This window comes from Ochotona curzoniae, unplaced genomic scaffold (assembly GCF_017591425.1).
Source record: "Ochotona curzoniae isolate NIBS_2020 unplaced genomic scaffold, NIBS_Ocur_1.0 scaffold_3890, whole genome shotgun sequence".
Taxonomy (NCBI): Eukaryota; Metazoa; Chordata; class Mammalia; order Lagomorpha; family Ochotonidae; genus Ochotona; species Ochotona curzoniae.
The window spans coordinates 33,393,104-33,413,308 of record NW_024467115.1 but is presented as its reverse complement, the minus strand read 5'-3'; the positions used below and the strand labels follow the sequence as shown (position 1 = coordinate 33,413,308).

Genomic DNA, 20,205 nt, shown 5'->3' with positions numbered 1-20,205 from the left:
GTTAGTATTGTGATAGTATTGCATTTTTTTTTTTTTTAGCGAAACTGAAATAATCAACTGTCTGGGTATTCTTTTTTAAAATATTCATTTTTATGTATTTGAAATGCAGAGTCACAGAGAGATGGACAGGATCAGTGAGCACTCTTCCACCCCCGGCTCACACTTCAGCTGGCCAAAACAGCTAGAACTGGACCATGCTGGCTAAAGCCAGGAGCCTGGAACTCCAGCCAGACCTCCCTTGTTCGTGCAGGAGCCCAAGAACTTGGGGCATCTTCTGATATTTTCCCACATGCATTAGCAGGGAACTGCATCAGAAGTGGAGCAGCTGGGATGTTTATCTGCCCTCGGATGTGGAAGCAGATACTGTTTTTCTAGGTAGCAGTCTAACCCCCTACACCACAACACCAGGCTCCAATCTGGATATTCTTGACACACACACAGCATGGCAAGAGTTAGTGCTCAATATATAGTACCACTTCTAGCTCCCCCAGAACCAGATGTGGTCCCTAAAAGCAGGGAGACAATGCAAGCAGAAACTCAAGTCAGAGGCCATCTACAATGATTAGCCAATGGCATGTAAAACTAGGTGAGGTTGCCTCTGAAAACAACAACCCCAGCTGGACTCTGCTTGTGCCACGTGGCTCCACCTATCTGTCTATAAAGCATTCTATTTTTACCAACATTTGCTTTGACTTATTTGTGTTTTATGATCCCTACTACTTTCAAAAAGAACTAAGGCAGTTTATGGATCAAAATAAGGTACAAAGAACCAGAATATTTAGGGACAGAATAAAACATAGAATGCATTTTCAAGCTGGGATGTATAAGACCCAGTCTCTGCTAGAAACAGGAACAGAACTGAAGCAACCGAAGTCCTGGGTTCTGGCTCTAACTCTTTCTATGTGGTCTTTAGCCTTCAGTTGACTGGCAAAACATCGGACATTTTCAGCATGATTTGTCAAAAGGCTTACGAAGCAATATTCTGACACTGCGTGTCAGGTAAAATGGGTTGAAGTATAAGGGAACCAGTGCAGAAGCTAATGTGCAACCCAGCTATGGGAGGATTCATACTAGGAATGCAACAACAAAGCAGGAAATAGCCCATTGTTCAAGCACATTTAACAGCACTTGGAAATGGACTGGAAACAAGCATGAGCTAGCTGAGTTCAAGATGACCTTGAGGCTCCATGGCCAGGGGCACACACCACTGGGAACAACAACACGAAAATGAGAAAGTGAGGCTTTGGAGTAAGGAGTGCACTCCCAGCTTCATGGAGTTTGTGATGATGGGAAAACAGCCCAGTGAGAACATGGCGTAGTCGTGTCTGGTATGAGCTGGATCAGAGACAAGAAAACACAGCTGGAGATAGCAGCACCAGAGTATCTGATGTTTCCATAAATGAATAGATGAGGACTTGAAAGGGGAGCCAAGGGCCGAGTGAGCAGGACAGACGGCCAAGCAGAGCCACAGAGTGCAAGGCAGTTGGTTGCCGGCACTTCCAAAATGAAAGATTTTTAAATCTCACTCCTCCCATGGTCTCTCTAGTGACAGGCAAGCACAGAGGTGGGGAGCAGTGGTCCTGATGGTGTGTCAGCATGAGGTCAGCCCCACGGTGTGTGTCTGGAGCTCGCTGCTTCTCCTCTTCTGTGTGTGTGTGTGCTGTCCACACACAGTCTGGGATCCCTGAGCTGATGAGCTGGACCCAGTGTCTCAGGTTCCTGAGTTCTAGTTAAATTTCCCCTGATTCGGTCCATCTCAAGCTTCCTCACTTTATAGGGTCCTCTCTTTAAATTTAAAAATATATGGATTTATTTGTTTGAAAAAAGCAACATGGAGGAAAGGGAGGCAGAGATGGAGAGATCTTCAAACCACTAATTCATTCCCCCAAATGGCTACAACAGCCAGCTCTGGGCTAAACGGAGTCAGGAATCCCATTCAGGTCTCCCTGGTGGGTGGTAGAGACCCATGTACTTGGACCATCCTCCATTGGCCTCCCTAGGCACATTAGCAGAAAGGTTGATTGGAAACAGCAGCCAAAGCTGAACTAGCATTCTGATACAGGGTCCCAGGGTCACAAACAATAGCTTAACTGGCTAAACCACAACCCACCACCGTGTAGGGTCATACGTTGTGCTGCACGCAAACCTCCTGCACAAGCCTAGACTATGTTATGCATGAGTGCACTAAGATCTCGTATTGCAGGCTCAGCTTATTTGGGTATGAGCAAGGACAGAGGGCATAGAGGCAACCATTGTGGGAGTGACTTCGGAAAAGAGAGAGCATGAAGGTAAGGTTGAAGTGGATTTGTTTTGGCCTAAATTTACCTCTGGCCTATTACAAGTTTGGCCTAAAACTTTCACCCTGCACAGATTATCTGTAACTAGCTTGATGTGGAAGCAGCCTGCCACCTACATGACTAACAAGTCTGAGTCCCAGTCAGTCCCAGGCAGCCAGCTGTTCCAGCCATGCCTGAGCTGCCATCACTCACGGGGCCACCTCTGTTTCTTGCTTTTGTTTTCCATACATCACCTTCTTCTCCCTATCAATGCAACGTGCCCAAGTGCTGGCAAGGAGCACGGTGCAGACTGCTACCAGATGCTAAGATCACAGAGTATGTCAGTTCTGATCCACACAGCTAGATTGGCTGTGAGTGTGTGACAACATGCACCTAGGTGCAGGGGGTCACATGAGGACAGTCTGAGCTTGTATCACTGCCTTTCTTTGGCTGGGTCTTCCTATTTCTCCTTTCTGCAAGCTTTCCTCCACCGTCCCCACTTCCCTCCCTCTCTCATGTCTTCTGCTATCCCTCCTTTCTCTGTCCCTTTCCATAGTCATAGTAGTAATAAATCAAAAGGTTTCAATAGTACTTAAGTAAAAGAAAAAACATTTTGATTCTGTATTCTTAAACGCGTAGGAACTAAAATCATTCAGAAATATCTCTTGAAAAATGAAATCAGGCTAGTTTATCTGACGTAAGAGTAATGTCTTAAAAAATTTCAGGGATCCTTGAAAGAAACTGAAACTTGAAACAGCTGTAAGTATAGGTAATCCACAATGCTTGCCACAGTAAATTCTTGAAAAAATTCATCATAAAACAGTGTAGAACAAGTTGCATTTCCCCCTAGAAACCAGTTAATAATTACAGTGTGTATTCTTGATCAAAGACTTGAAGTCCAATAAGTCATAGGTATGATCAACAACAGATCATGAAGGGAAGAGATACAACAGTAACGTTTTATAGTAATTTCAAAATAGTAAAATTCATAAGGGCTTTAACTAACGATGAAATACATTGATCTCATTAAGATACAATTCTCCCTCGTCATAAGGCTGACTAAATTCTAACATATTACATAAAGTGAGTTTTGAATATTTAATTAACAATAACTTCGTTGGCTGCCCTTGACTCTGAGGAGGCTTTGATGAAGTAGAGACGTCTTACACTCCCCTGGTGAACAGTGACCAAGAAAGTGAACAAAAGTCATTCCTGAATTAAGTTCCGGTAAATATTTTTATGAGCTACTCTGATAGATGAGTAGGACACATGTTAAGTGAATATGAAGAGAAAGCTCTACAACTTTAAAGTCTCAGCTTGTGCCAGATGTGGCAGGCTAGTGACTAAATCATCACCTTCCAACCACTGGATCCCATATAGGCGCCAACTCATGATAAGCTGGTCCACTTCCCAATCAGTTATGCTGTGGCCTGGGAAAGCAGTAGAGGATTGTCCAAAGCCTTGGGACCCTCTACCCATGTGGGAGACCTGGAAGAGGCTCCTGGCTCCTGGCTCCTGACTTCAGATCGACTCAACTCTTGCCATTGTGACCATTTGGGAAGTGAGCCAGCAGATGTAAAATCTTTCTCCTGTCTTTCCTTCTCTCTGTAAGTTGGCCTTTCCAATCAATCAATTAATCAATGGAAAAAAATTTTTACATAAGTCTCAGCTAAGTTTCACAAGGATCACAAGTTGGAGATGTAGGCAGACCTAACAGAAAGAGGCTCAATGAAGATTTATGATGATGGGTGCATGTTTGAATTAGCAATTAGGATGCCCACTTGGGGTGCCCAAATCTCATACTGTAGTGCCTGGTTTGAGGCCTGGCGATGCTCTGGATCCCAGCTCACTGTTACATGATGACTTAGGTAGCCGCGGTGCCTGCTATCTATATAGAAGACCCAGTCTAAACTCCTGGCTCCTGGCTACAGCCTGTCCCAGCCCCAGCTGTTGTGGCCATTGGGGAATGAATCAGCAGACAAGATCTCTGCCAGTCAGTCTATTTTCCTTTGTCTCCCTGCCTTTCAAACTGACTAAATGATTTTTTTCAAAGAAAGACTCATGAGAACATCACATAAATAGAAGAATAAACTGTATCTCATTATTACAAAAATTACTGAAAACCCATCAAGGTAAGGAAGATTTGTGGTTTTGAGAGGTTTAAATTGGAGGAAGAGCTGACCATCAAAGCAGAGCATAAGCTGTCTTGATTCTCCTACATTGAAAGCGCTCAAGATGGTCTTGCATAGGCACATAATGTTGAGGACACCAGATAAGCCCAAAACAGCCAAGAATAAATGCTTGCTCCTCATGCATTTCTTGGTTTGCCCCGTTCTCCACTGTCCTGACCCATCATAGTAGCCTACTAAGTGTTTACTGAAGGAAGGAATCAATAAGTATCTTGCATGGGATCCTGACACTTGAGAAGAAGGATTAATCAATCGAACCATCATGTCAGGCCATTAAGGGAAAGATTTTAGCATTTATATATGTTCCCTCAAAAGAAGCAGTGTGAAAAATACTAAATTGATACAATTATTACCAAAAGTTGAAAAGCTACACCTTTATCATCAGTATAGCTTATGACTATAAGGATTTCCATTTTTAAAACTAAAAATATACCGGAGAATCAAGATGGCAGAATAGGGAAAAGACACATTTAAACAAATGGAGAAACATTTAATCAGGATGAAGCAGAGAGGACACATTCCAGGAAATAGGAGAGGCCAGAACAACAGCAGAGGGGTACCTGGAGACTGACAGACACAGGAAAGCAGCGGGCACAGGACTGTGGTATTACAGTGACTGATATTCCAGCGGCATTCAGCTAACAGCAATCTGAACTCCACCAGCAGCTGAAACTCCACCAGCAACCAGGTGGGAAGGGACTTTCACTGGGAGCTCGGGAGGTGAACCCAGACAAAGACCCGTCTGTCCTCCTAGTCGGTTTGATTTGAACAGGAGCAGAGACAGAGCAGTAGATTTCAGAAGGGCAGTGCAAGAACAGGGTGGATTTCACAGCCCAGTCAGTCCCCTAGAGCCGAATTGGGCACCATTTTTACATAAGGAGGCAAAGGCAAGGGAAAGGACTGAGGATATGCTGAGCTGGGAGTGAACTCATTTCTGATTCAGTGAACTGCAACGACGTGGCATTCTACAGGTTCCACCCAAGACAGGTCTGGGTAGCCCTTGGACCTGACAGCCAGCAGATCAAGAACCCTAGTATTTCTATGTCAGGTGCCATTTTGTACACTGTGGCAATAGCTTTGGGACTGCAGGGGACAACAGTGAACTGCGCACGGCTGACCTCACAAGAACTCACTGAGTTCCATGGATTGCACTGGTCCCACAGGAAAATAATAGTGACTGTGGCATCATACAGGTCAAAAGAGGTCTGTGAGACACCCAGAGCTAACAGCCAACGGGTTACAGCAAGATCAGTGCCAAAAAACCTAGCTATAGAGGACACATGGTGTCTCCCTAATGCTGGGACCTGCTCCAACTGGAAGTAGGAGAGAGATTGTACAGACAACAGAGCATTTGGCACAGTATCACAGGAGGTGGAAATTGGTGAGCCAGGAGCTGGGACTACTGAGTTCTTTGTGGAAATCTAACATAAGAACCCAGACCTGGAACTCACTGGAGGGAGTGGCACAATTGGCTGACTACAAAGAGTCGTGTACCAACTGCAATAAGTAAAATCAAACTGTAGACCTGTGGGTAACACAGCTTAGAAACCTGCCCCAAGGAGAAGACTCTGCTAACTAGAAGTACAATAACCAAGAGCAAAACAAGAGACAAAGGCACAATGAATATTACTAAAGATTCCCTACAAAGGAGCAAAACCCTTTGCCAACCTCAGAGTTCACTGAGGAAGACATCGAGAAAATGGGGGACACAGAATTCAGAAAACTCATTTTAAAGCTTCTGATCAACAATGAGAAGCTCATGCAAGAGTTCAAAGAATTTAAGGAATATTTTACACAAGCAATAGCAGCAATAAAGCAAATCAAGGCTGATATATCAGAAATTAAGAACACAGTAGAGCAAATGAAAAGTACAGTGGAGAGTCTCCAAAATAGAATGAAGCAAGCAAAAGAAGGAATCTCAGAATTGGAAGATATTTCCTGTCATCAGGGGGAAGCAAACAAAAAGCTGGAAGCAGGGCTGGATCATACCAAAAAAATATTCAAGAATTGAAAGACAATATTAAGAGGTCAAATATAAGAATTATGGGAGTCCCAGAAGGTGCAGAAAGAGATATATTTAATGAAATAATAAGGGAAAAATTCCCTAATCTGGAAACAGAATTGGGAAACAAGATCCAGGAGGGGCACAGAACTCCCAACAGGCTTGATCAAAAGCCATCTTCACCACGACGCATGATCATCAAGCTCTGCTATGGGGACTTCCCATCCCAATGCTCTTGAATTCTCTTCTTTCAGGATAAAAGCTAGATAAATCAAGGCTGGTGTTGATAGCAAGATGTATCCAAACATATGGTGACTAGGAATAGCTGGTATTGAAATATAAGGAAGGTTCTACGGCCATAGCACCCTGAACGCGCCCGATCTCGTCTGATCTCGGAAATGTAAGGAAGGTCACGGGCGCGCTTGTTTTGAAGCGCGGGTGAGTGCGAGGAGAGGCCGTGGGGTCGCAGTGTTTTGTGCGGGTCACGCGTGGGTTGCGCTCGGATCTGGAGTTGTGAGAAGGCTGGCTGGATGAGGTGCTGCTTCCTTCTTCGTGGGTTGAGCATTTTCCCCTGACGTTTTGAAATACTTTATGCTTAGCCAATAAGAGATTTTTCTACAGAAGCAATGTCTTTGACTCCAGCAACACATTATGTGTAAACACCCCTGAATCAGCTTAAACGGGGTACAGTTGTCAACGTGTATGGTGTCGTGAAGTTCTTTAAGCCTCCATATTTAAGCAAAGGAACTGATTATTGCTCTGTTGTCACGACTGTGGACCAGACAAATGTCAAATTGACCTGCCTGCTCTTTAGTGGAAACTGTGAAGCCCTTCCCAAAATTTACAAAGTTGGAGACATTGTTCGCTTTCACAGACTGAAGATCCAGCAATATAAAAATGCGATTCAAGGTATCACCAGCTCTGGCTTTGCGTCTTTGACCTTTGAAGGAACTTTGGGTGCACCTGTCATACCTCGCACTTCAAGCAAGTATTTTACCTTTACTACTAAGGACCACAAGATGGTAGAAGACTTACGTGTTTGGGCATCTTCTCATATTTCCCCTTCTTCAGCCTTATTAAAATTGTGTGATGTTCAGCCAAGGCAGTATTTCGACCTAACTTGTCAGCTTTTGGGCAAGGCAGAAGTGGATGGAGCATCATTCCTCCTAAAGGTGTGGGATGGCCACAGGACACCCTTCCCATCTTGGAGAGTTTTGATACAAAACCTTGCACTGGAAGGTGACTTAAATCAACTCCATCAGCTGCAGAACCTGACAATAGACATTTTAGTGCATGACAACCATGTCCAAGTGGCGAGATCTCTGAAGATTGGAAGCTTTCTTAGACTCTATAGTCTCCGCACCAAACTTCAGTCACTGAAAACAGAGAGCCAGACGACAGTGCTGTGCCTGGAGTTCCACTTCCATGGAGGCACAAGCTATGGCCGCGGTATCACAGTCTTGCCCCAGAATAACTCTGATGTGGACGAGCTGCAAAAGGCGTTAGAATCTGTGGAATGGACCAGTCAGCACTCCGATCGTTCTGAACACGAGGGCAGCTCTCCAACTCCTTCAAGTTCTGGGTCCGTGTCTCCGTACGAGCTGGAGAGATGCCAGCAGCTGTCTGCCACCATACTCACAGATCATCAGTATTTGGAGAAGACCCCACTCAGCACCATTTTGAAACAGACTGCTCCTAAACAGTATCGCATCCGAGCAAAGTTAAGATCCTACAAGCCGAAACACCTCTGGCAGTCCGTTAAGCTGCACTGCCCTAAGTGCCATTCACTGCAAGAAGTTCCACATGAGCACAATTTGGACATGATTTTGCAAGAGAGTGCAACCAAAACCGCAGATACCAAACTACACAACACATCACTGTATGATTCAAAGCTGTGGCCCACTGAGGGGCAAGGTGGGCGGCACATAGCCATGCACTTTGTGAAACAAAGAGGCATTCTCCCGCTTGCTGGCGACTGTGTGATCCTCGTAGAAGGTGAGACACGTCACCATTCAGGAGAATATCACATTTGCATGTTTTAAAATAATTACTGGTAGATGGTTTTCAAGCAATCTGCTGCATGAAATTACATGTTTATAAAGCGGAATACATTGTATAGATCAGCTAGAACCATGTATGTATGTATATAGTATGTAGAAGTAGCTCCCTCTGTGGCCTGGGAGGTTCCACACGAGGGTGCTCTGTGTTCACTGGTTGCGTTCTTCGCTGCGGCGTTGCCGGGAGCCACACTACAGGCTGCCTGCGCACAGCGGCTGCGGTCTTAGCCTCTTGACGTCACTGCTGTTTCATGAAACTAGATGAAGGGTGTCTGGAGGGGCGGGGACGAGAGAACAGGACACACTTGAAGAGAACATTTTGTCACGCTTGTTTTCTAGATTTTCTTTAACACTTAATACATACCGGTTGAGGGTCCCTAATCTGAAAATGCTCCGGAATCCAAGACTTTCAACACCAGCTGACATCACATGTGGAACATTTCGCATCTGGTCTCATAAAATGGATCATAGACGAGACGTGGCTGTGTGACAGTACTGTGCAGACTTAGCCCAGCTGCGTGCACAAGGTGTCCCTGAAAGACTGAAGGAGCTGGAGTTAGACCCGCCTCGCGGACAGCCCAGAACCTGGGGAAAATCAGAAATTCCTCTGGTCCCATTCCAGATAAGTGGTACACAGCCCATAAGCATTTTGTCCTGATTTAGATGTAATATTTCTTTTCCCTTAGAGACCTTCTTCCTTCATAACTTTCCGAAAATAAAAGGAAAATTATGTTTATTTTGCATTCGAGAAATACTTAGTTTCACTTAAGAATTTGCCTTGATGGTAGTATTATTGCTGATATTTTATCTTTAAATTTGTATCATTTTCATGAACTGAAGTCTGTGCCTATTGCAGGCATTTGAGTAGTGAACCAGCCAGTGGGAACTCCTCTGTCAGTCCCTGTCAAATAACTTAAAAAATTTTTTTTAAATATTAACTTATTTAGCCTGTATGTAAAGGAATATTATGCCCTGTGTTGCAAATGAGGAAATTAATAGACCATTTACATAATTTGACTGAGGTCATTCAGCCCATGTGTTGGGAAACCAGTGCCAGTGACCAGGATGGAGGCTCACTGGTTACTTGGAATACTACTGCTTCAGTGAGATGGGCACAGAACAAGCCTTTAATCCTTTCATTTTGCAACTTTGAGAAGAATGGGGCAGGTGTCTCTTTAGCAGAGCTACAGCATTAGTCTCTAGAAGATGGGCTGTAGCTCTGGAGCTGTGACGTGTTTTAGTTGCATGCTTGAAGAAGGTTGTTTCAAGTTTTTGCAATGACATGATCAGGATTCAGGATCTAACTCCAGTACAGAAGCGTGGCTCCCCTCGCCAGCAGAGCCAAGGGACGCAGGACATTCGAAAGGCCACCGGTACGCTGTGTTCAGCAAGACACAGCCATTTCTCTAATCTTTCTTAGATCCTTCTAAGCCTCTAGTTATTGTTAGATGAGTTCCAAAAAGTTATGGGTTTGACATCCGGGACTTAGGGTGGGCGGGAAACTGGGTGGAGCTTCTTCCTCTATATCCCCCTTTAGGCCTTGAACCTTTTTTACCCCAATTAAATTTGTAAGGATTGTCAAAATTAAATTTAAAAAAAGAAAGAAAAAAAAAAGTTATGGGTTTGACATTTTCTATCCTTGTTCTTATTGTTTTTGTGGAAATGTGCACTTTTCCAGGCCAGACACGTCTCTGCTCTGTGGTTGAATGTTATCATTATACACTCTGCTCAAATGCTAGGACTGAGCAGAGGTGTTTTCCTAGAAGGAGGAAACGTTATTAAATCTAAATGGAAAACACTCCAGAGAAGGCACCATAGGTTTGAGTTTCAGTGATAATATTGCCGTCTAATGACGACACGCCATTGGGCATACTGCTTTTGTCTCATCCATCACAGTAGTTTTAATGCTTTACCCCTTCATAGAATTCAACAGTTGGCAACGATTTTCCCAGGAAAATGAGTAAATATTATGGAATGAGTTCATATTACATGAATTTCCTTCTATGTGTTTTAATTCAATATTGACCTAAAGGTTTAAAACATTCATTTCATGTTCAAAGCTAAGCTTAAGTAATGATTAATGGTAAATAGCAGGTTTAACAGCAAGAAACCTTCATATTTTGACTTTCAGTTTTATTCTCTGATTTAAACCGGAGTTCCTAGTGTAAAGAGCAGTTTGTCCAAACTTAAGAAGGTGCCGAGGATTTTGCAAGCTTTATCTATTACTCAGATTTGTACAGTGATTATTCATATTTTTCACAAAGAGAATATTGAATCCACACTTGTGGCTTCTTGGTTTGTTTTCCATTCGTCCATTTCCCCCCCTCCCGGTACTTCCTGTGTTTGCTGGCTCTCCACCTTGCCTGCACATCTGCCACTTAGAGGCACATTTCTTTGTTTCACCAGGAGGTACAGTCTGTGAAATCTATAAACTCGCTGCCAATTTTCTATGACCATTTTGAAGATGCCCTCATCTCATGGATTTCATGGATTTCAAAGCCTTTTCCACCAAACTGGACAACCTCTAATTCCACTCTAGAGGCACTTTTCAAAGTCCCCTCATAGCTAAGTGCAGCAGTCTCTCACCATACACATTTCCAGTGACAAAGAAGGATCTTCATACATTCCAACTCTCTGATGGCCAGATGCATGAACAGGTATTCCTGACATTTGAAAGCCACATAATTAACCAGGGGGAAAAACTGATAGTTTGAACTCAGTTTTCTTGTACCAGTCGCTTTACTTAGCAAATAATTTATAGGAATGCATAATGCATTAGATATTGGAAATATTGAAGAGGTAAAACCAGCCCCAGATATCAATGGTTGTTCATGTTTATGCAAGAAAATGTAGAGCATTAAAAATAGTTTCTCCATCATCTCACTCCATCATATTCACTCATCAAATTTCAGCAGCATTTCATTTATGGCGTTAACTATTTGAAAAAATATGAATCTCCGTAATGACCTGAGCTGCACGGCCCTCAGGACTAGAAAGCGTGTACTGCTAAGTGAGAACCCACCGTGACAGGATCTCTTCCTACTCACAAGAGCTCAGTCCCTCAACGCAGTTAATAATGACTTGTTTTCTTTTTTAAAATCAGAATAGACTCAATACATTAACACTTCATAAACAACACTTTGGTTTCTTCCACTTACTTTATCCTGAATTTTGAAAAAAATACAATAAAGGAAGAAATTTTATTGACTTTTCTAAAAAAAAAAAAAAAAAAAAAGAAATATAAGGAAAGTGAAACCAAGGAAACAGGAGAGGAATGATGACTTAAACAGAAACAAGAGGAACTCACTTTTAAAAAATCTCAACAGCCAGTATTTTCAAACAGAACACAGAATTTTCTTAGACACACTGGGGAATCACGTAGTGTTCTTGCTAGCACTACACAGGTGAATGGTCCTTTCTCACTAGCCAGAGAGCTGAGAGCCCATTTCTCAGGATTTCTGAGTGGGAAGTGCCAGGAGTTAAGAACATGCATAATGGAGATTTAGCACAATTCCTTGTGGACCAAGCAATGCCCAGGCGGGGAAAAGTGCTAATATTTGAAAAATGTTCCTAGCAAATGAAAGATCAAAGAGAAGAGTCTAAAAATAGGGAGAAAAACAGAGCAACAAACACTGTTTTGAGGGCAGAGTTTGGTATAGTAGGAAAGTTGCTGCTTGGGATGCCTGCAACCCAGAGTGCCTAGTCCTAGTCCTGGCTCCTTCACTTCTGACTCCAGCTCTCTGCCAATCCAAGCTGGGCAGTAGGGTGGTGGGGAGATGGTTGGCATTGTGAGTAACAGCAGGTACAGGTTCAAATCCTTGAGTCAAGATCTGAGATCTGTGTTTTGGACTTCAGCTTGACCCAGGTTCGGTTATTGCAGGCAATCCAGGAGTGAACCAGTGGGTGGAAGATGTGTGTGTGTGTGTGTGTGTGTGTGTGTGTGTGTGTGTGTGTGTACAGTGCTGTCCTCCTGGGAGTCAGGAGGGGTTTCTGAGAGTCCTCACTCATGTGGACACTGGAGCAAGGCCCAGGCCCCCCACATCCTGGGTTGTCCCTGAGTCCATGTCCTTCAGTGACATCATTCAGTCAAGGCAGATCATCATATTAACTTCCATGAAGTCATCAGGGATGAAATGAAGAGCTTTGAGAAGCTACTCGACTGTGGTGTCATTCTGAGCGTCTTTAAGATGATAGCAAGCTACACCATCCTTGTAACACCAACATCAGCTGAGGGATGAGCCTGAGCTGTCTCAGGCAGCCCCACACGACCCTGACCCCTGGCCTGGTATGGACAGGCTCCTAATGCCAGCACCCCCTAAGCTGTTTGTACTTCTGGAGGACAGGGCCTCCAAGTGAGCTCTTGTCCAACAATAGTTTAAAGAAAACTCTAAATCATCCTCCCCTTAAAGTATTAAGTGAGAATAAAAGAACTGAAAAGAAGGAAGTCACTGAAGGAAAAAAATACGACAGTATACTGGGAAATGTGAAAAAGAATAAGAAGGGGACGAGGAGAAGATCAGAGGAGAAAAAAGGATTTATTGGGGAGAAGAAAAGAGAGAGACTGAGAGCAGATACAGGCCAAGTTGAAAAGAAATTGTAGAATGTGTAAAAAAAAATCTTGACTTCACTAGGCATAAGAAGAAAAAGCAACGCCAAATAAAAGGCAAAAGAAAAAAAGCACGAAAATGAAAGAGCTATCAGAAAAAGCAAAGTGCCATGGAGAGATAAAACAGATTTTTGAAAAGTGGGGGTGGGGGGAGAGGGCAGATTGGGGGTAGAAATTCTCCAAGCATTTTTATTTCGTTAGCCAAGGAAAAATGTGAATTCAAGAGGAAAGAGGAGAGCAGAAAAAAAAAAGAATGACAGTCAGATAAGAAAATATGTGCTACTATAGAACAAGGAAGAAAAGAGACAAAAGATTTTGGCAAAGGAAAAAACTCATATCAGAAATTTTGAGCTGCTAAATTAGGTTAACAGCTTTGTAAACATCATCCTCAATTTAAAAAAAAAAAGTCTGTATCTAATTCTGGGCCTGGCAACGCAGGCAGGCAGAACACAGAGCTCCTTTTAAGAGGAGGCGAGGCAACCCCACAAACAGAGCTAGTTAGCAGGGGCATCCCATCTGCCATCTGACACAGGGTCTCTGTGGAATGAACGAACACACCAATGAATACATCCACAAAGCTTCAGCAGTCACCTGAACATCTCAAGTTCTGGATGACATAGAAATGTCCCCCACTCTACCTCCACCCCACGCTGGAACCTTCGCCGAATCCTCTGGATCTGCCCGGGGAAAAGGACAACACCCCTGTAATGCCCGGTCTCACCAGGAGTCGTGGAAGCTACAGTTCTCCTGAGCAAGGGAGAAGGGAAATGGGGAGACTATTGGCAAGTGTGATTACCTCGTGTGAAACTGACATGGTAGGGTTTCACGGTCATTTTAATGACCACAGAGGAAGAGAATAATCAAGGTCGTGGAAGGTTAGGGCTGAGGTCCTGCAAACCTGCCTGAAAGGGAGTCCAGAAGCATTCTAGTGGAGACATTTTAGTTTCTTTAATTTAGGATGTTGTTGAAGAAGTGAAGTGTTAGCTGGGTTAAAAAATAAAATAAGACTTGAGGACTGTGGACTAGGATAGAGAAAACATCACACCATACTTTAAACAGTCAAAACCAGTGCTGAGGGGCAGGTGTTTGTCCTAGAAGTTAAAGTACCACTTGGTTGGGGACTGCACAGTAGCTTAGGCTAATGCCCCACTTGCTGGTGCCAGCCTTCCATATGGCTGCCAGTTCATACCCCAGCTACTCTACTTCTTGATCCAGCTCCTTGTTTATGACCTGGGAAAGCAGCAGAGGATAGCACAAGTCATTGTTCCACCTTCTTTGAGAGACATACAAGAAGCTCCTGGATCCCACTTCAGACTGGCCCAGCTCTGGCCATGGCAGCCATTTGGGGAGTGAACCAGCCATGTCTACAACTATGACTTTCCAAGTAAAATAAATATGTCTTAAATAAAAAATGATACCACTTGCGATGCCAGCATACCAATTCAGAGTCCCTGTGTTTGAGGTCCAGCTCCACTCCTGATTCTAGAACCTACCAATGCTCACACTGGGAGGCAACAACCAACAGCTTGACTACTTAGATCCCATGTGGGGGAAGACCCAAGCTGAATACCTGGACATGGCTTCAGCTTGATCCAGCCCTGGCCACTGCAGGCATTTGGAGAGTAACTAGGGCATCTAAGAGTGTTCTCTCTCTCTTTCTCTGCAAAATAAGCAAACAACAACAACAACAAAAATGAGCCAACACTGAGAAATTCTGGTGATCATTGCAATGACCCTACAAGGGGCCCGTAAGACTTTCTACTTAAATTTGTTTGTTTTGGGTTTTATGAATAGGTCATACCTATTCATAAATTTAAAACATTTTTCCTTGAAGGGGCACCCCCTTTTAAGGTAAAGATAAACGGAAGGAGACACCAGACAATAACATTCAAAGATTAAACATTTATCTCCTTGTGCTTGAAAGCCTGCAACTACAAAAGAAAGTTTCTGAAGAGTTTCAATGCAGAGAAGGATATCCAGACCTGGGGAATTTTTCATCGGTTCCCTGAGAGCCAGAAAAGCAAGACTAAGAAGTATGGCCAGGCTTCAGAAGAGCAAATCAGAGCTAGACAAATGTGTTTTCATGTCAGCCCAGAGATTTCCAAGTTGCATATTAACTATGGTGCATTTAAATAAATGCATCTAAAATCGTGGCATACTGAGTCGTACTTCATTTGAAATTGTCAGGAAGCCCATTAGATAAACAACATTCCGTGTCCTTTTTAAAAATATATCTAACTGAAAAACATATTTTAAATAGAATTTTGAAGAGTTGCTCAGAGTAATGGAATTCTTGAAAGTTGCCATGTGTATTATCAAATTTCTTCTCTGTTTAGAATAATTAGATTTTCATTATTGCTGCTTTGTTCAGAACTGAAGTAATCCAGGCTTCTGGAGAGCTAGTAAGATACTATTACGACCTTTAACTTGTAAAAAAAATCAAAATATTAATATCTGGTTCTGAAGTGCATACAAATATTTCATTTATTTAGCATGACTCTGTTTTCTTAGCTTGTGCTAGTAGAAGTGGGTATTACTGTTTTCTTCCATTGAGCACAGTTTAATCTCAGACTCCAATAAAAATTAGGGCCACAGAATCAGAAATCAAGATGGCTTATATAAAAAGAGAATAGCAAAATTTCTCTTAGAATTAGAAGGCAAATTGCCATCATCATAAGTACTTAGCATCTTGAGAACAGTGTCAATTACAAATATATGCATGTTAATCTCTATTTTCAGCTACTCCTTTATTACATAGGAACCTTTTGTTTGCAGACTTAGATAAAGGAGGCACTGAGAAATCACATAACCCACTGGAATACATTTTGCTGTTGAATGCACCGCCAGGAGTGCCCCAGGTTCCTTAAGGTGGAGCCTCCTGAAGCGTAATGAGGATATACAAGGAAAGAGGACCAAGCGGTGACCATAAAAATGGTCCTGCAGATGGAACGCAGTTAGCCTAAACCAGGCCAGCCACCCTGATCCGCTGACCAACCCGAAGTGGAAAATGTCTTCTGACGTCGGTGGAACTTTTCCCCTGCACTTTTAAGCACAGCTTGGGACACCATTGATGACACCAACAGAGCCTTTGCCGAAGGACTCTGAGATGCCAGAATGCTAGCTGTGCGGGCTGAGGTGCACAATACAGGTTGGCATCCTGGGTGGGCACAGAATTGAGTGAAGAGCCACACATTCTCATGGCGATCTGGATAATCATTGTTAATCCAAACAAATGTTCAATGTTTACAGAGGCAGAAATTCTAAATCAATTTGACCATACTTTAAATATGTGGGTTAAGCTACTGCACCATAGTCCATAAATATTTACAAATAAAATAACACACATATACATTTTTAATCTCCAGAAATGCAGATTCTCCACAATGTACATAAGAATTCTGCCTTCTGCCATTCCCCTCTTCATCCACATGCATTCTGTGTTCTTCAGCATGCCAGGTACTAGGAAATTTGTCCACAACAGGAGATAAATTAATCCTTTTTATAAAGTGTGATTACAAACTATGATAACTGCCAAGTTTGTTTTTATTGGAAAGGCAGATCTACAGAGAGGAGATACAGAAAGAAAAATTTTCCATCTGCTGGTTTACTTCCCAAGTGGCAGCAATGGCCGGAGCTGAGCCAAACCGAAGCCAGGAAGCTAGGAGCCTCATCCAGGTCTGCTACACAAACGCAGGGGCCCAAAGATTTGGGACATCTGCTGCCCTCCCAGGCCACAAACAGGGAGCTGGATGGGAAGTAGACCAGCCAGGACATGAACCAGTGCCCATGTAGGATCCTGGTGCGTGCAAAGAAAGGACTTAGCCACTGAGCCACCACATCGGGCCCAAAACAGGAATCTCCGGGGAATTGTGTGACTAGGGTAGAGACAGGTCAAGAAGAAATGTTTGAGCTTAGATCTGAATGGGCAGAGAGTGCCTCAGTAAAAGCTGGGTGGGGTTAAGAAAATGGAGAAGGTTTCAGGCAAGGGGAAATAATGGGGAAATAACGTGCAAGGAGAGGCGGGAGAGGAGATCATTTACCAAAGACATGGCGGGGGGTGGGGTAGAGAGAAGCTCAAGAGAAAGTAGCCCAGAAAAGAAGGAACAAAGGGAAGATGAAGGGACAAAGATGAGAGTTGGTCCACAGATCTAGTGAGGATTTCTAGATGTCACAAGGAATCGATTGCTCAAGAGGATTGGGACAGGGGAGGGCTTTGAGAAATGAGGTCCAACTGGTGTTTTGGAAAGCTCACGTGAGTACAGTGTAGAAGAGGCGTCAGAGAGCAGGTGATCCAGCCGACCTGACACTAGTGCCTACACCGGGGAGACAAGGATTTAGGACAGTCTCCAGCCCAGGCACAGTTAGAGGTAAACCCATAAGGAATACATGAGCATATCAAGCAATCATCCTTGGGACAACTCACGTTTGTTCATTGTTCCCACCTGTCATGGTGACCACATTTTAGGGCATAGGTGAAGTCTGTAGCTCATCTTCCCTGCGAGGATGAATAAGAAGCTCTCTGAAGTTCTTAGTCTAGTCCCTCTGCTTACTAATATATACTTGTAAACAGATGTGTTCGACATGAAACAAAGTCACAGGCCACCATTTCCCAGCACGCGCCCCAGAATCAGCTCTCGCGAAGCTCATGCTTAGCATTCAAAACTTTTTTTTCTCTTCACATAAACAATGGCTACAGGGTATTTCACACTGTTTTCCATGGGCTGCAAGGAGCCTCTGATAGGCTAATAATACGCACCATGAATACAGAAAGGAGCTTCAAAAAGTCACCCAAAAATGCATAGTGAACAACATTCAGGCACCAAAGTACATATCTGCTTCATTCCCTTCTGATTGTCCCGAGGTCCCCACTGGCACTGCACCTCTGCACTCAGCTGCTCATCAAGGCTCCCCTTTGCTCTTCTCGTGTCTGCCATTCCACAAGATCCCTTAGCCGACAGACCCGCACATGTCTTGGCTTAGCTCCTCAAACAGGGTTTTATATATCCCAGGTCTTGATAACTTGTGCAATGACCAAACATATAGGTTTGAGAGTTTTAAACTCTAACAGTTTATTGGGTGAGTGCCACAGGCAGGATAGCAGTACCCTGGTCCCTGATGAGGGCTTCATTAGGAAACACACACACACACACACACACACACACACACACACACACACACACAGCTTCCCTGCCTAGCTTTGGAGCATGTGAAATATCCCAAGAGTTTTATTTTCTTGTTTTTTTTAAAGATTGGTTGGTTTGTTTGCTTGAAAAGAAAAATTACAGCAAGAAAGAGCAAGAACCTCCACCCCCTGGTTCACCTCCTCAAACAGCCACAATGGTTGGAGCTGGGCCAAGCCAAAGCCAGGAGCCAGAAGTTTCATCTGGGTCCTCCCTGTAGGTATGCAGGGGTCCGAGCACTGGGCACGTTGCACTGCTCTCCCAGGTCATTGGCAGGCAGGGAGCTGGACTGGAAGGGAAGCACTTAGGTCGTGAGCTGGCATTTCTTACACGAAATGCTGACACCATGAGAAGCAGCTTTACCCAGTACATCACACCACTGCCTTTCCTCCTCCAATTTTTAAGAGATACCCTAACTCCATTTTAATATGCAAAATTTCTTAATTCTCTGTTTTTTAGTGCTCAAGGCCAAGCATAGGCTACCAGTTTGCAGGAGATATGCTAATAGATAATAAATTTATTCAGATTAAGAAAAAATAAATATGGGGCCAACACCATGGTGTAGTACCCTGTTCCTCCACCTGTAGTATCGACAAACCATATGGGTGCCAGTTCATGTCCCAGCTGCTTCATTTCCAATCCAGCTCCCCGGTAATGGCCTAGGAAAGCAAGGGAGGAAGACCCAAGTGCTTGGCACCTGCACCCACATGGGAGACCTGGAAGACCTTCCTGGCTCCTGGCTTCGGACGGCCTCAGCTCCAATCACTGTGGCTACTGGGAAAATGAACCAGTCGATGAAGATACTTTCTCTCTCCTTTTCTCTCTTAGCACTGCCTTTCAATTTAAAAAAAAAATCAATCAATAAATAAATCTTTTAATTTTTTTTTACAAAGAACAGCCAGATAAAGTACTCTAGTTAGGAATAACCAACTTCCCCCGATCCATATCCGTGAAAACTATACTCCGCTTTAAGAATCCCACACACTTTTGATTTTCCATTATGGAAATTTCCATTTCTGCTTTGTAGAATGTTCCACTGAAAGAGAATTAACCCCCAGCTGTGGGCAATTGCCAAGATTGCCTCCTACCTAAGCAAAGTTCCACTGCTGGGGGGAAGCAGCAGACCCAGGACAGCGGTGCTGCAGATCGCCCTGGGAAGGCGGTCTGAGAACACATTGCAGTGGGAATGGCTGCGTGAATGATTCACAGGGAAGGAATTAATTCTGGTGGCTTTCACAGACTAGGCCACCACACCCACAAGTAAACAAGGCAGCTGAGATGGAGTGGTTTAGAGGGGAAACCTGAAGGCATGTCTGGGTCAGGCCAAGGCTCCCACCCAAGTGGGAAACCTGGGCTGGGCCAAACAGCATTGCCCACAGTCCACTGGCACTCACCAAAGCTGGGGATGGGGGCATGCCTGGGGTGGGGGAGTGGTTTGGGGATGGCCCCCACTAGGCCATGGCACCTGCTTATACATATGAGAAGCAAATCTGCACAGGTTACATGGGCTGGGCCACAGCACCTCTCAGTCTGAGTAAGCTATGGGTTGGGATGGAAATGACCAGGAGGCCACATCTACCAACATGTGCATCGGCTGGTGCAGGTGACGGACTGAACCTGACCCTGAACTGGTTGGCACACACACAGTGAAGTCTGAAGCCACCCTAGGCAAGGCTTCTTGTGGACTCCCAAGCTGGACTTCTGGGCTCAAACCCTGGCTACGGGAAGAAAACAGGATGTGTGGTTCAACCTTGAAGTGCATGTATTGGGACTGGGCCTACTCAGTTAGTGATGCCTGTCCAGGGGACAGCATGCCCAGATGCACACGGGGATATGACAACCAGCTCATCTAGGCCAGTAGGGATGGCAGTTGCCTTGTCAGAGGATGGAAAGCA

General features: G+C 44.0%; 1 protein-coding gene across 1 annotated transcript; it reads left to right on the top strand.

Moving 5' to 3' along the window:
• The first annotated feature begins 7,093 nt into the window (after window positions 1-7,093).
• On the top strand, window positions 7,094-8,516 carry LOC121146041 (protection of telomeres protein 1-like). Its single transcript, XM_040965280.1, is given in 1 exon segment — window positions 7,094-8,516. A coding segment is annotated over 1 exon segment (1,416 nt). The 3' UTR covers window positions 8,510-8,516.
• Window positions 8,517-20,205: the final 11,689 nt, after the last annotated feature.